Genomic DNA, 16,519 nt, shown 5'->3' with positions numbered 1-16,519 from the left:
GTGTGAGATTTCTCACTATCCCCCCTACCACCCACATCAGTAAAAGAGCTGCTGGAGATGTAGCTGCCCTGTTCTTGCATCTCATCTGTGAACTAGAGAAGATTTCAGCAACGAGTGTCAGCCTGAAGCAGTGTTGTCAGAACCAGGGCTTGTCACGTTTGAGCGTCCCCTCTTTCTCATCCATGTCTTGTAGCCTCATTCCTTTCTCCCTAACTTCTACCCCTGGGAGTCTTCAGGCTTTGTGGTGGAATTACAATAATGCTTTATATTTGCAGAAGATTTTTCAGCTTTTAAGAAAAAATTCATGTGTCCTATCTTAGTTCATCCTCAACGACTGTCAACCAGGTATTCTCATCAGTGTTTATTGTATAAATAAGGAAGCTAATGCCCAGCTAGTGACAGAACTGAAACTAAAAGTGAGGCCTTGCAGTTCTTGGCCCAGTATTTTTTCCACTGTCTTAGCCACCTTTCTTCAGGTATTTGTGAGTACAGTAGTAGCAAGGATTTGTCACATCTGATGTAAAGGTCAGCCCGTGGCTTAGATACCCCAATATCTTCTTTTTTCAGACACCTTGCTCAATAGCTGTGTGTCCCCTCAACTGAAGAGCTAGACACTTCTATCAGGAAGTTTCATTCATATACGATGGGTTAGGTTAATTACATTTTTTATCTCCTAAATGAATTTGGCCCTTACTGAAAATGAATTTGGTTTTTCCTTTTTTAGCACCATCACCCCTGTGGTGGGTAAAAAGAGAAAGCGTAATACTTCATCTGATAATTCAGATGTAGAAGTCATGCCTGCCCAGTCACCCCGGGAAGATGAAGAAAGCAGCATTCAGGTAAAAGGATCCCAAATGAACTTAGTAGATAAATCATGTTTAATTCTGGCAGACAAACCAGGAATAGATACGAGAGACTATGAGCCTATGGACATTTTAAGAATTTTTCTATAAGAGAGGTAGGCCTAAAAGGTAAAAGAGGTGGGGCCTGGTCATGGTCGTCTCTTTTAAATGTTGAGGTTTTTTTAGCTAAAAAGCAATTACTATACAAATAACAATACTCATTTCCAAAATTCTAGTGTTGCAAAAACTAAGCAAGTATGAAATAATGTGCATGGTTGTTGTTATGACTCTGTCAGTACTTTGGTTTCTCTTAGAACTGTCCATCTATCTATTTGCCTTACCTTTTCTACACTTCAGGGTTCTGACTCTCTGAACTGGGTGCTTAGACACAGTGTTTTTTCCTACCTTTTGAAGATGAGAAACATTGAAAGAAAATAAAAGAAGCTGGACCAGAAGCTGGACTAAACTTAGTCCTCTGTCTCTCATTGTTGCTTTACGGTACCACCTTTGGCTCTAGTTTCCAACCATACAAAGAACCTGGTATTAAGATTTGGGAGACCCATGGTTCTTCTAAGTAGCACTGTGGGCCTGGCAGATTTACTTAGCTTCTATGTCTGTGTCTGAATTTTTCCTTAGTGAATGAAGGTTTGGACTAAACGAACCTTAAGTGCTTCTCTAGCTGTTAATATTTATAAATGCGTACCTTCTTTCTTGATACACGTTCAGTACATTGGCTAACTGATACCTGGGTTTTTCTGGGGAAATTAACATGTGAGAATAGCCAAGAAATTATTGAAAAGAAAATTGAGGCAAAAATTAGCTTTAACAGACATTAGAGCATATTATGATATAATAATTACTAAGAGTTTGGAATCAGAGAAGAAATAACATTAATAAAGATAATAGAGGGGCACCTGGGTGGCTCAGTTGGTTAAGCTTTCCTGCTTCGGCTCAGGTGATCTCAGTGGTTGTTGAATTCGAGCCCTGCATCAGGCTCTGCACTCTCAGCACTGAGCGCGCTTCTGATTCTCTCTCTGCTCCTTGCTCGTGCACTCTCTCTATCTCTCTCTCTCTCTCCAAAATAAATAAATAAACATTTAAAATAAAGAGAATAGAGTCTAGAAATAGATTCAAATGGTTATGAGAATTTAGTATATGAATTTAAATGCCATTTTAAATCAGTGGAAAGAAAAAAAATATTAAATTATGTTAGAACAACTGGAAAAAAAATTAGGGAAAAAAAACTGGATTTCTTGTGTCATTCCTCAAATACTAGTTTAATCAAAGGTCCAAATGTAAAACTTGAAATCATGAACTTTTTATAAAACATGGATGGATTTTTAAAATAATTATCAAGTAAAGTAGATCTTTGTAAGGGGGCATTAAAATTCATAATTCATAAATGGAACATTTATTTGACTATATAAAAATTATACGTGTGTAACAAATAAGTCTACAAATAATGTAGTGGCTAAGAGCATAAACTCTGGAGCAAGAATTCCTCGATTCTCATCTTAACTCTACTAATATTGTCACTTCAGGCAAGTTTATTTAACCTCTTGGTGCCCCAATTTCCTTATTTCTAAAATGCAAGTAATAATGCCTACCAAGTAGAGTTATTAGGAGTATTAAATGTAAGCATTTATGAAGGACGGAGAACAGTGCTTAGATCACGGTAAGAGAGTATAGAAAGAGTTATGTATGTGTATGTTAAATAAAGGGCTAAATTAAAAAAGTAAAGGCAAATCATTGTAATACAAGAAATACAAAATTTTAAAGGTGGTGGATTAGTTTGCTAGGGTTGCCATGATAACATACCACAGACTGTGTGGCTTAAACAGTAGAAATTTATCCTCTCACGATTCTGAAGGCTTAGAAGTCCAAGATCAAGGGGTCGGCAAGTTTGGTTACCTTTTAAGACCTCTTTCCTTGGCTCGTAGATGGCTACTTTCTCACTGTGTTCTTACCTTGTCTTTTCTTAGTGCATAAATCCCTGGTGTCTTTCCATGTGTCCACATTTCCTCTTCTACGGATGTCAGTCGAGTTGAATTAGAGCCCACCCTGTCAGTCTCATTTTAACTTACTTCTCTAAAACTCTTGTCTCCAAATACAGTCACATTCTGAGGTGTACTAGGGATTAGGTTTTCAACATAAGAATTTTGGGGGATATAATTCAGCCCATTATAAATGGTAATGCCAGTGTTGGCAGTGGACTTAAGGAACAGCAAGCAGCTGATGGGAGTGTTGAAACAATCTTTTTGGTGAGTCAGTGTTGCAGTATGTAACAATTTGAAATGTCAATGCCTTTTGACTTGGTGATTCTGCATCTAGGAAACCCAAAAGTATGTAATTATGTGTATCATAGCAATATTTGCAATAGCAGAAATGTCCAAAAATTCACTGTCTGTGGTGGAGAAATAGTTAATAAAATTCTGAAAATCCATGCACTAGAACACTACATGGCAGGGAGCCTGGGTGGCTCAGTCAGTTGAGCATCCGACTCTTGGTTTCGGCTCAGGTCATCATCTCGCAATTTCATGATATTGAGCCCCGTGTTGAGCCCACGCTGTGCGCTGCCCACATGGAACCTGCTTGGGATTCTCTGCCCCTCCCTCACTCAGGCTGTCTCTGTCTCTCTCTCTCAAAAAAAAAGGAATACTACCTGGCAATTAAAAACAATGAAATAGAGGGGCGACTGGCTGGCTCAGTCAGTAGAGCATGTGACTCTTGATCTTGGGGTCTTGAGTTCAAGACCCACTTTGGATGTAGAGATTACTAAAAAGAAAGAAAGATAAATAAAGCATTAAAAAAATAAAGGGGCACATGGGTGGTTCAGTCAGTTAAGCGTCTGACTCTTCATTTCAGCTCAGGTCGTGATCCCAGGATTGTTAGATTGAGCCCTGTGTCGGGCTCCATGCTGAGCATAGAGCCTGTTTGGGATTCTCTCTCTCCTTCTCTTTCTGCCCCTCCACTGCTTGTGCGTGCACTTGGCTTCTCTCTCTTAAGATAAAATAAATATTTAAAAATAAGATAAAAACAATGAAGTAGAGTAGGTGTGCTTATCGTGGAAAACTCTCCATATTAAATGAAAAAAAAATCTAGGTGTAGAATAATATATATACTCTCTCTTTAATAACATTTAAAGAGTATGTGTGTGTGTGTGTATGTGTGTGTATACAAATAATACATGTTTATACATCCATTTTTTTTTTTCCTGGAAGGATGCACAAATATTTTTAGGAGAATGTTGAAGAGTAGGTGGGTCATGATTACCGTGCTCTCATTTTTGTACGTTGGAACTTTTAAACCTCATGACCATTTGCCATTTTGTTTTTTAGGTTAAAAAAATATATATGTGAGAAAAATTACAGTAGGGCACAGAAGTAGACACTATGAATATCTCCCAGTCTAGACCCCAGCCTCACAGTCCCCCACTTCTCTTCCCCAGAGGTAACCTCTGTTACCAATATTTTGTGTATCCTTCCAGAAATATTCTTTACTTTCATGAACGTTACTTCCACTAATAGGGAATATTGTATTTATATGTACTTTTCTATACAGTCTTTATTTTCTCCAACAATATATCTTGGAGATTATTCTTCATCAGGAAAGATCAATCTAGCCCACCTTCTTTGTATTATGAAAATTTGAAATGTACACCAGAGTAGAGAGGTAATTTAATGAAGTCCTGTGTTCCACCACCCCAAAAATTCTCTTGTACTCACTTCAGTTAGGCTACCCTCTTCCCATAGGCAACCGTTGTTCTGATTTCTCTTTACCATAGATTAAACTTAACCTATTCTTGAACTTCATGTAAACAGAATGACATAGTATGATTCCATTCTTTCAGCATAATGTTTATCCATTCTTCTATTGATGGGCATTTGGGTTGTTTCTGTTTGGACCTGTTGTGAATAAGGCTGCAGTGAACAGTCTTAGTCATACTTTGTGGACACAGGTTTTCATTTTTCATAGCTAAATCTAAGGAATAGCATTGATAGACCAGAGGGTAGTTATACATATAAACGTATAACTTTGTAAGAATCTGTCAACTTTTTTTAGTATTATTTTATTTTACATTTATTTTTGAGAGACAGAGAGAGTGTGAGTGGGGGAGGGGCAGAGAGAGAAGGAGACACAGAATCCAAAGCAGGCTCCAGGCTCAGAGCAAGCTGTCAGCACAGAGCCCAACACAGGAGAGAGAAAATCCCAAGCAGGCTCAGCACTATAGGGCTCGAACCTATGAACCATGAGATCATGACCTGAGCTGAAGTCAGACCCTTAACTGACAGAGCCACCCAGGCGCCCCAAACGTCTGCCAACTTCTAAAGTGATTGTGTCATTTTACATTTTCACCACTAATGAGAGTTCCAGTTACACATCTTCAGTATTTGGTGTTGTCAACTACCCCATTTTTTTTCCTTTTTTTCTTTAAAACAGAGAATGGGTGCAGTGTGAGAGTGGGGAGGGGCAGAGGGAGAGAGAGAATCTTAAGCAGGCTCCATGCTCAGTGCAAAGCCCAACATGGGACTTGATCCCACAACCCTGGGATCATGACCTGACCTGAAATCAAGAGTAGGACACTCAACTGACTGAGCCACCCAGGCGCCCCTACCCCATTCTTTTTCTTTTTCTTTTTCTTTTTCTTTTTCTTTTTCTTTTTCTTTTTCTTTTTCTTTTTCTTTTTTTTTTCTTTTTTTTATTTTAAAACATATTTATTTTGAGAGAGAGAGAGAAAATGTGCACATATGCATGTACGATTGTGTGAGCAGGGGAGATTTTTAAACATTTTATCTGGAGAGAAAGAGAGTGTGTGTGTGCTTGTGCGTGGGGGAGGGGCAAAGAGAGAGAGAGGAAGAGAGAATCCCAAGCAGGCTCTACGCTGTTGGCGCAGAGCCCAGTGCGGGGCTTGATCCCAGGAACTTCAAGATCATGACCTAAGCTGAAATCAAGAGTCAGACACTTAACCAACTGAGCCCATTCTTTTTAAATAGTTCTATAACAGTGGCGTCTAGGTGGCTCCGTCGATCTTGGATTTTGGCTCAGATCATGATCTCACGGTTTGTGAGTTCGAGCCCTATAGTGAGTGCTGAGCCTGCTTGGGATTTTCTCTCTCCTCCTCTTTCTGCCCCTCCCCTCCCACCCTCAAAAAAAAAAAAAAAAAAAAAAAAGAAAGAAAAAAACCTTAAAAACAGTAAATAATTGTGTAGCATTCCAGTTTGACTGTACTGTAATTTGTTTAACCAGTCCCCTATTGATGAGCATTTAGGTTTTCTCTGCTCTTCTACTACCACAAATAATGCTACAAAGATTTGTATACATGTTCAGATTTATTTGTAGGCTAATACCTTTGAAGTGGAATTGCTGGACCAAAAGGTAGTTTCAGATTTTCTTTTATAGAGGTTATGTCCATGTGCATTCTCACCGAGTTCCTCTTTCAATATTTGATCAGACTTTCTGATTTTTGCCAGTCTGTTAGGTGAAAAAAAAAAAAGTATCTCCGTTTAGTTTTCAGTTGTAATTGTTTTATTATTATGAGTGTGAGCATCTTTTTACATTTAAGACCTTTTTTTTCCACTGTATCCATGTTATTTGCCTATCTTTCTGTTGTGTTATGGATCTTTTCTTAGTTACTCAAAAGAACTCTGCTTAGGATATGTATCATGTGATGTTTTCCTCCTCAATTCATTATTTGTCTCAGCTTTGTTACGATATTATATAAATATCTTAAATTTTGCAAGGTCAAATTGATCAATTTATTAGAAACACCTTCCCTACTACAGGATTATTAAAAAATTCTTCTTCATTTTCTTTCAGAAATGTTACGTCTTTTCTGGGGTGCCTGGGTGGTTCTGTCATTTCAGCATCCAACTCTTGATCTCAGCTCAGGTCTTGATCTCAGGGTCGTGAGTTCAAGTCCCATGTGGCGGGGGTGGGGGAGGAAGCTTGAACTTAAAGAGAAAAAGAAATGTTATATCTTTTCTTTATAAGATTTTTAAGATCTTTTAAATCTTTTATCTTTATGTAATTTAGTTTCACCCTCTAGATGGATGGCCATTTGTTTCCATTCCCATTTATAGAATAATCTACTTTTTCCTCACTCATTAGAGGTGCTATTTTTATTATGTTCTAAATCCACAAAAGTATTTTAGTCTATATTTGGACATTATTTCATTGACCTGTTTGTCTTGGAGAGGTACCAACCTTTGTTAATTAGTATAGCTCTGTATTGTCCTTAAAATCTGGTAAGGCCAAGCACACTTTTTAAATTTTTTCTGGTTATTCTTAGATGTCTTTTTCTTTCTTTGAATTTTGGGATCAGCTTATCTAATTAAGAAGTTTTATTTTGTCCAATTTATGTAATTAGAATTGATTCTTCTTATTCCAGAACAATGTATTTTACTATTTATTCAAGTCTTTTTTAAGTCCTCTGGGAGTGTTTTAAAGTTTTTTACATATAGATTTTATATATTTCTTACTAAATTTAATTGTTTAGATAAATAATCTTTTTGTTTTCATATATAGCATATTTTCTTTTATATATTTTATGGCTCAGTCTATATAAGAATGATATTGATTTTTTAAAATTGGTGTTATCCCAGGGAAGTTTGCTCAATATCAGTAGTTTGACATCTGATAATTAATTTAATTCTTCTGGGTTTTTCAGGGGTATAGTCATGATTGAAAAATAATAATTTTATCTCTCCATCCTTCCAGTTTTTTATCATGAGCTATAAAGTATTACTTAAAAAATGTTTTGCTCAGCCACTTGAAAGAGTAAGGTAAATCTAAATGTATCGATACAGAAAACATCTTTAAGAAATATTATTAACAGAAAAGTGGCAGAACAATACTATAATCATCACATGGTATGATTCTATTTATTAAAACAAAAAAACCTAGAATGAAAAGAAACAAAAACTAGAAACAAAACATTCTTGCACCTTTGCACTTTAGGTTTGCTCCTTGTGGAAAGTACATTGTACCTTGTAGGTTGAGTCCTGTTGCAGTTTATTAGAGCTTCTTGCCAGTAGTACCCAGGTTACTTTCAGGTGGATTCTTGTTCTTTGATTTAAAAAAAAAATTCAGGGGCACCTGGTGGCTTGGTCAGTTAAGCGCCTGACTTTGGCCTAGGTCATGATCTCGTGATTCGTGAGTTCGATCCCCACAACTGGCTCGGTACTGACAGCTCGGAGCCTGAAGCCTGCTTCCAGATTCTGTGTCTCACTCTGTCTCTGCCCTTCCCCTTCCCCTGCTCCTGCTCTGTCTCTCTCTGTCTCTCAAAAATAAATAAATGTTAAAAAAAAAAAAAAATTCAGCAAATGAATAGGAATTTGGTACATAAAATAAATTACGTGATTTGACATCACATAAGTTGGTAAATAAGCTCTTTATCTTTTGGTTTGATTTTTCATAGGGATTTTAGAGTAAAGTCTAAGTATATGACTAAAGGCAAATAGTTTTTTAAAGGTTTTCTCTTTGAGAGATCTATACAGTTATTTTAACCATTCTTGCCTCTACAGAAGAGACGCTCAAACCGCCAAGTTAAGCGAAAAAAATACACAGAGGATCTGGATATAAAGATCACAGATGATGAAGAAGAAGAAGAAGTGGATGTAACTGGTCCAATAAAAACTGAGCCTATCCTCCCTGAACCAGTGCAGGAACCAGATGGCGAGACTTTGCCTTCCATGCAGTTCTTTGTGGTAAGCTGAGAACTTAAGCAATATGAGAGGTTGTCCTGCTCCTCAGAGTCTCTGTTGACTGACTGCATCTTTTGCTACAGGAGAATCCCAGTGAAGAAGATGCAGCCATAGTAGACAAAGTGCTTTCCATGCGGATTGTGAAGAAGGAGGTGAGGCCTTAACCTTTAATGTCAGCTCATAATGCTACATTCACAGACTTTATTTAATGAGCACCTTTGGATGTCAGGATAAATTACTGCAGTGTAATTATGAAATATGGTGGGGGTAAATTAGCTAGAAAATAGGAACTGTTTTTTTTGCCTCCTCTTTTGCTTACCTGTTTAAAATGGATGAAGGCTTATTTTTTCCAACTATGAGACCTCTTATATTGAAGTACCAGATTAGTTCTTTAATCCCTCAGTCAGTAATATACTTGGGGCATTGGTATGAAGCTCTACTAGAAGTAGTGGAATTTAAGGGTTATTTCTTTGACAAATAAAGTATTAATAACTATAATGTTTTTCTTCTCAGCTTCCTTCTGGACAATATACTGAAGCAGAAGAATTCTTTGTCAAGTACAAGAACTAGTATGTGATCCGTGCAAAAAGCTTTTCACCCTAATCTCCACAGGGTTGTAAAAAGTTCTCCTGTATAGTCTTTCCTGGGTGGGAATATGTCCCCTTTTTGTAGTCTCCTAGCCTAAATTGTTTTCATTGAGTAAAATGAAATCTCTTCTATTCAGAGAGAAATTCAGGAATTGTCATGAATCTTACTATTACTGGCAGGAAGGTAGGATAAAGGTGATTCCTGATAAAATCTTTTGTGATCCTCTATACCTTAGTCTGACACTAAGACCTTGCTGCTCAGACTATGGTCCATGGACCAAAAGAATTAGCCTCATTTGGGTGCTTGTTAGAAATGTGTACTTTCAAGCCTGCCCCAGACCAGGTATTTGTGTGCAAAATCAAGTTTAAGAAGCACTAACCTAAGAGACTATCTCCCACTTAAACATGTTGTACTCATTGTGCCTGCCTCTGGCTAATCCCCAAACCTAGCCAACCACCTCTCCTTTCTCACACCATGACTGGCTGTTTCCATCCCCTTCAGCTCCTATCTGCACTGTGAATGGGCTACCATCTCCCAACTAGAGAAGGATAAGAGAATCCATCAAAAACTAAAGCGCTTCAAAACCAAAATGGCTCAGATGAGACACTTCTTCCATGAGGTAATAAGGAATAGGTATTACCTATCATTTATTTCATAGAAGCATAAATTACTGGAGTCAGCAGTCTTGACTGATTCTTCAAGGTTTATAGTTGCTTTGTGTACGTGGGTATGAAGTCTTAATTTTGATCATTGAACCTTCCTTACTTTATAGCCCCATGCTTTGTTTACCAGGTCTAAATACAGTCTTTGTAAGTTACTAGAATATTTTAATTTTGACTTGTTCAGTATCCATGGAGTATTTTCAAGATGGGTGATAAACTGACCTACAGTCTATTTGAGGCACTCCTAATGTCAGTCTGTGGCAGCCAATGGTATCTGTAGGCATAAGCAAACATGTCGTTAAGAGAGAACACTTATTTTCTATAATTTCTAATCCAGTATATCAAGAAATCGTGATAAAGGAGCTCTAATTTCCCATAGCCATTCTTACTACTGGTTAAACACTGGAGCATTCATAAGGGTCTCTTGAGCCATATTTTAACTCTCTACTTTCCTTTGAAAGCTTTGTGTACACATCCCATTGCCAAACTGCAATTTTTCATCTTTATTATACATAGGGTACTAAGTGCCTTGAGAAGACCAATTCCTTTTCAAAGCTTCTTAGAGCTAAAGGGGAAAGGATCCAGTAGGAAAGGTTGAGGGAAGGAATAATGCAGAGTTTCAGCAGAAAAAGTTCTGCCTGAATACATCTGGTAAAGCTAATTTTATACTACCAGGTTTGCCAGTAAAAGAGTTATTTCTCACATCACCTAGAGACGGCAAGTAGGACCATTTAGGTTTTATAATTTCTTTTTATATGAAAATAATTGGGTTGTGTTTTTTGTCTTTTTCTTTTTTTATGTTTATTTTTTTATTTTGAGAGTGAGAGGGAGCAGGGGAGGGGCAGAGAGAGTGACAGAGAATCCTATGCAAGCTCCGCACCGTCAGTGCAAAGCCCGATGCAGGGCTCAAACTCACAAACCTTGAGATCATGACCTGATCCAAAATCAAGAGTCAGACACTTAACTAACTTAGCCACCCAGGCGTTCCTTCATCTTTGTTCTTTTAATGCCTAATTTGTGAAATGTACGATGAAATTGCAATGCCATTCCAGCTGGTATTAATGTACAATTTGTGATTGTTGAACCAACTCTATGAACTCATATGCCAATTAAATCTCCATATGTAGGTAGGCTATTTAACCAAATCAGTCATTCATTTATTCATCATTTATTATGTGCCAGTCTCTATGGAGAACAAACCAGACATGGTTTGTGTTCTCATCCACCTCACTGTCTAATTGGGAGAGACAGAGAGTAAAAAATAATTCAAATCATGATAAGTGCCAAAAAAGAGCACAAGGAGACGTAACGGGTGGGAAAACGCCTACTTTGGATAATTAGGGAAGACTTCTCTGAGAATTCAGTTGTGAATAGGAGCAAGGACATGAACCCATGTAAATAGTATTGCTGGCATGGGAAACAGCATATGTGAAAGCCCTGAGACAAGCTGAGGAACTAAAAGGACAGTGGAGTTGATGAACAAAAGAGAATGGCCCAAAATGAAATCAGAAATTTAGGCAAGCAGGTGCTTACAGATCTTCTAAGCAGTTTGGTTTTAGTTTTGTTTACAAATGAAAATGATTAAATCATTTAAAGCAGGTCAAAGACATAATGCAATGTTCACTTTTATTTGTTTTTGAGAGAGAACACAAGCAGGGAAGGGACAGAGAGAGAGAGAGGGAAACACAGAATCCAAAGCAGGCTCCAAGCTCTGAGCTGTCAGCATAGAGCCTGATACGGGGCTTGAACTCACGAACCAGGAGATCGTGACCTGAGCCGAAGTCCGACGCTTAACCGACTGAGCCACCCAGTTGCCCCCCAGTTTTCACTTTTACACAATCACTTACAACTTTGGAGAATGGATTGAAGAGAGTACAGTAAACAGTATGGAAGCAGTTGAAGTTTTCTAGATAGGAAGTATCACAGCTTGGAATAGTGTGGTTTCACATGGAGAGAATGGATAGATTAGAATTGACAGGGCTTGGTGTGATGGCAGGTTTGTGGTGTGAGCAAATGGGTTGAGGTGGGATCATTTATTGAATTATGGAAGATTTTAGAAGCAGCCAATTTGGGAGAAATCAATTAGTTTAGATTATGTTAACCTTAAAATTCCTTAACACATCTATAGTTAAGCAGAAAGATATTCAGATCTGAATTTTTTTAGGCTGCAATTAAAATTTTGAGTTTATCAGCATATGAATAGTTATTAAAACCTTAATGATGATTAAAGTTCCCTCAGGGCAGGGAGGATTTCTGTACATAGTTCTGTATTTTCTTATAGAAAGTTCCTTCTCTAATAGAATGGGTGTGAGCTCAGAGCCAATGCTTAAAGAATTCCCCAAAATTTACTTATTTGTTTAAAAAAAATTTTTTTTAATGTTTATTATTTTTGAGAGAGAGAGACAGAGGGCAAGCAGGGAAGGGGCAGAGAGAGAGGGAGACACAGAATTGGAAGCAGACTCCAAGCTGTGAGCTGTCTACACAGAGTCTGATGTGGGGTTCGAACTCAGACCACGGGATCATGACCTGAGCTGTAGTCAGTCGCCCAACTGACTGAGCCACCCAGGCGCCCCTTATTTGTTTGTTTTTAGAGAATTCTCCCAAATTTCAAGGTCTGGGTGAAGGAGAAGGAATTGTATGCCAGAGTTACAGGAGAAAGATTAGGAAAAGATATGTCACAAGAAGCGCTGGCCACAAGTGTCTGAAGAAAGAAGAGTTTTTTCCTTAAAGTTTCTTTGAGATCTTTGGAGCCGTGGGTTATATGTTTTCATATACCATCCAGAGTCGGATGCCAGTGACTTAGAAGAAGAAGAACCAAAGTGATTGAAAATTGGCCAAAACAAAAACCAGAACCAAAATAAAGGGCGGGTGGGGGGGGGGGGGTGCTACTGATGAGACTATGGTGTCTCAGCAAATCCCAGGGAAGGGAGTGCTTAATGGAGAGAATTAGGAATTGTGGAATGCTTTTCAGAGGTAAAGCGAACTGGGGACAAAACTATTTCATTATATTGGCAATTTGGAGATCATTAATGACCTTGACAAAAGTAAGTAGTTTAGTTGTGTGAGGAAAGTGGATGGAAGAGTGGAATGGATGGGCAGGGAAGGTGATGACATGGAGATACCTTGTGTTTAAACCAGTTGGGAAAATTTGGCTATGAAGCAGAACAGAAAAATCATTACAGGCAGATGAAGAGTTAGGAGGTCTTTTTAAGATGTGCCTTAATAGAGAATATCCATGTGTTTGTGGGAATGATCCAGTAGAGAGGGATTAAGAAGGTGAGAAGGGATGGAATCCAGACCACACATGGAGAGAATGGCCACTCTTAGGAGACTTGCTCTGGTAATAGGTGAGAGGATAGGTGCAGGCTCAGGTAAGTTTTTAGAATTTGATACTGTGAAATTTGGGATCTCCCTTCTGAAGACTTCTTTTAAAAAAACAAGGTTTTTTTTGAAATAGGATCATCAAAGTAAAGGTGGGGTGGAAGGTTGGGTCTATTGGACAATGATCTTTTGGTCTTACTATTTGTTTGGTAACTCCTTTAGGATGAAGAGCCCTTCAATCCTGACTATGTAGAGGTGGATAGGATATTGGATGAGTCTCACAGCATTGACAAAGACAATGGGGAGGTAAGTTGGGGCATGGAAGAACATGAAAGGTCTTAGATTTCTGCTGGTCTGCTTGCCCATCTTTTATTTTTCAGATATGGCTAAAAAAATCCCGGGGACAAAGAGGTATTTTTGAGTTTTTCTGAGGGCTCTTTAGAATGAAATTGGGAAGATTAAGGGAGTAGGGAGAGAGGCTAAAAGGAAAGCTTTCCATAAAATCAAACATTTGAGAGCTATATTTATAAGTACCAAGAGCTGTATGAACAAGTACTCATTCACCTTGATCTCATTTTCTCTCAGATTTTATATGGGAGACCCCTGACATTCAGTTGAGGGTGAGAGAAGGGGAGAGCAGTAGAGATAATTCACAAATCTTTGTAGTTATGAATGTAAAAATACCTGTACAGACTCTTAGCTTTCTTCATGTTGTTGAGAATTACTAAGTTTTTAAAAATGTTTTAATGTTTTTATTTATTTTTGAAGGAGAGCGAGAGTATGAGCAGGGGAAGAGCAGAGAGAGAGAGAGGGAGACACAATTCAAAGCAGGCTCCAGGCTCTGAGCTGTCAGCACAGAGCCCAATGCAGGACTCAAACTCACAAAATGTGAGATCATGACCTGAGCAGAAGTCAGACGCTTAACCAGCTGAGCCACCCAGTTGCCCCAGAGAATTACTGATTTTTTAAAACGTTTATTTATTTATTTTGAGTGGGTGTGTGTGAGCAGGGGAAGGGCAGAAAGAAAGGGAGAGGGAGAGAATCCCAAGCAGGCTCCATTCTGGGAGCGCAGAGCCCCACACAGGGCTCTTTGTCCCATGAGCCAGCTGCGAGGGCTCAACATGGGGCTCAATATTACAAAACCGCGAGATCATGACCTGAGCCCAAATCAAGAGTCAGACACTTAACGGAGTCACCCAGACGCCCCAGAGAATTACTTATTTGGTGAACTTACCATCAATTAATGCGTTTTGATTTATCATTAAAATTGGTTTGAATCTGTACTGTTTTTTTAATGTTTACTTTTGAGAGAGAGAGAGCCGCAGGGGAGAGGCAGAGAGAGAGGGGAACAGAGGATCTGAAGCAGGCTCCACACTGACAGAGAACCCAGTGTGGGGCTCCAGCCTATGAACCATGAGATCATGACCTGAGCCAAAGTTGGACACTCAACCAGGTGCCCCTGAATCTATACTTTTAAACAGAATGTGGGATTCCCTTCCCACAGATTCAGATTCAGTAGGTCTAGGGTGGGACCCAGAGATCTGTATTTTTAAGTTGGTTCTCCAAGGGATTCTCAGGCATAGCTTCATTGGGAATCAGAGCATTAAAGCTCTGTTAGCAGATTTTACACATGCTAAAACACTTGCTAATACAGATTCATAAATTACTTTTTTCATTTTCCAAGGAAGAATTGTAAAGATCTAAGCCACCAGTGAATTGAACATCCTCTCTTAATTTTTTTGAAACTTACTTAGACTGTGAACAACCATTCCCTTAGAACTTAATGCTTTCTTTGCACTTTAAGTAGCAGTTGTTGGTTTGCTTTGTACGGCCATATTTCATAAAGTTTTTATCACGTCTGACAGTTACTGCTTACCCAGTGACGAGTACAGAACCACAGAACCTTGTTAAAATGCCAGTGCCAGGTGGTGAGCTGGGCCCACTCACAAGTTAAGTGACATGTTTCCATACACCACCCTTACAGGACCTAAAAATTAAAGTCTTCCCTCTGTAAAATTCCAAGTTTATTGTATAAGCCTTTAGAGTCACTCAAAACCTTAGACGTCCAAGACCTATTACAGTTCACTATGTCTTCATATCCTAATAGGCATCCTCAGATAACATAGTCTGCTTTTGGGGGTAGGAGTGGGAGTTACTGTTTGTTGTTCATTTGTGGGAGGTGAGTGGGAAACCAACCCAACTATTAGAAAGGACAGGTTAGCTGCTATTAAATTCTTCTCATCATTTTCAGGATCTCAGTCTTCTTAGCCTTGAAAATCTTGTGCTCTCTATCAACATACTTAACTCTTCCAGAAGTAATTGGTCTTTGGTCCCTTTGGACTGTGTTGGAAATGGCAAGACAGAAGAAAATGTTTTAGTTCCCTGGTAAAACTTTTGCTGCCAGTATTGGATATCATCCTATATACCCATTTCCCTCCATCCCCAAAATAAGTTTACTTTGTCATCCTCTGTACATTACCTAATAGTGGAAATAAGTATTATAAATAATAAAGTATTTGGAACAGTAAATTATGATGCTGGAAATGTGTGACCTGGACAAATGGCTTTATGTAGGTGACCTGAGTCACTATAATAAAGAAAAGGAGCAACTAAATTAATTCTGGGGATCCCATGATCTGTGACTCTGTTGAGGTACTTAGATATAATCTTCAAACTTCTTGCTGTTTTGAGGGGTATTCTGTGAATTGATCATAGAGATTACTGTTGATTACACTAGGCCCAATATAAAGTTTTTTGTTTGTTTTGGTTTTTGTTGAGAGAGAGAGAGGGAGGGAGGGAGGGAATCCCAAGCAAGCTCTCTGCCAACAGTGCAGAACCCGATGTAGGGCTCAAACTCATGTACCAGATCATGACCTGAGCTGAACTTGGATGCTTAACCGACTGAGCCACCCAGGCGTCCCAGCACTAGGCCCAATCGAATTCTTGTTTCATATAAGCCAGAAATGGAAAAGCAGTCAGTGCAAAGATCATCTTGAGTAGTGAGAAGAGGAGCCATTTTACCATAGGTCACTGCCCATCCTTTGCAGTAGAACACCTACATAGAGCACAGTACTGTAGGTGGAGCTTCAGCATTTGCCCTTCCTCTTCTCTCTTCTTACCTGTCCTCAGTGATAGCTCTTCTAGTTCTCTCCTAGCTCACAAGGGAATCTCTTTACCACCATATGACTACTCTTTGACGTAGCATCTGCACTCAGAGCTACAGAAGCTCCGAAGCCCAGTGATTTCAGCCCTGCTTTTCTCTTACGGGTTTAATATGTTCCTTGCTTAGAAAAGTAGCTTAGCTTCCACTCTTCCACTGTATTAAATTTGGTCCCAGGACACTAGTATGGAGCCAGAGGTCTATCTTTTAATTTCAACCTAAGTCAACATAATACAGGGGAGA

General features: G+C 38.7%; 1 protein-coding gene across 7 annotated transcripts in view; it reads left to right on the top strand.

Moving 5' to 3' along the window:
• Positions 1 to 16,519, top strand: part of CHD8 (chromodomain helicase DNA binding protein 8) — a 62,057-nt gene that overhangs the window by 23,893 nt on the left and 21,645 nt on the right. For all 7 annotated transcript variants that reach the window (XM_040476576.1, XM_040476577.1, XM_040476578.1 and 4 more), the window contains 6 exons: positions 725 to 839; positions 8,366 to 8,548; positions 8,629 to 8,697; positions 9,059 to 9,114; positions 9,635 to 9,752; positions 13,339 to 13,422. In XM_040476576.1, the coding sequence (XP_040332510.1) occupies positions 725 to 839; positions 8,366 to 8,548; positions 8,629 to 8,697; positions 9,059 to 9,114; positions 9,635 to 9,752; positions 13,339 to 13,422 (625 nt within the window). The remainder of the gene's footprint in view (positions 1 to 724; positions 840 to 8,365; positions 8,549 to 8,628; positions 8,698 to 9,058; positions 9,115 to 9,634; positions 9,753 to 13,338; positions 13,423 to 16,519) is intronic.

This window comes from Herpailurus yagouaroundi, unplaced genomic scaffold, assembly GCF_014898765.1.
Source record: "Herpailurus yagouaroundi ecotype Mexico unplaced genomic scaffold, PumYag 141, whole genome shotgun sequence".
NCBI classification, from domain to species: Eukaryota; Metazoa; Chordata; class Mammalia; order Carnivora; family Felidae; genus Herpailurus; species Herpailurus yagouaroundi.
The sequence above is the reverse complement of the archived record's forward strand: the minus strand, read 5'-3'. Positions and strand labels throughout refer to the sequence as shown.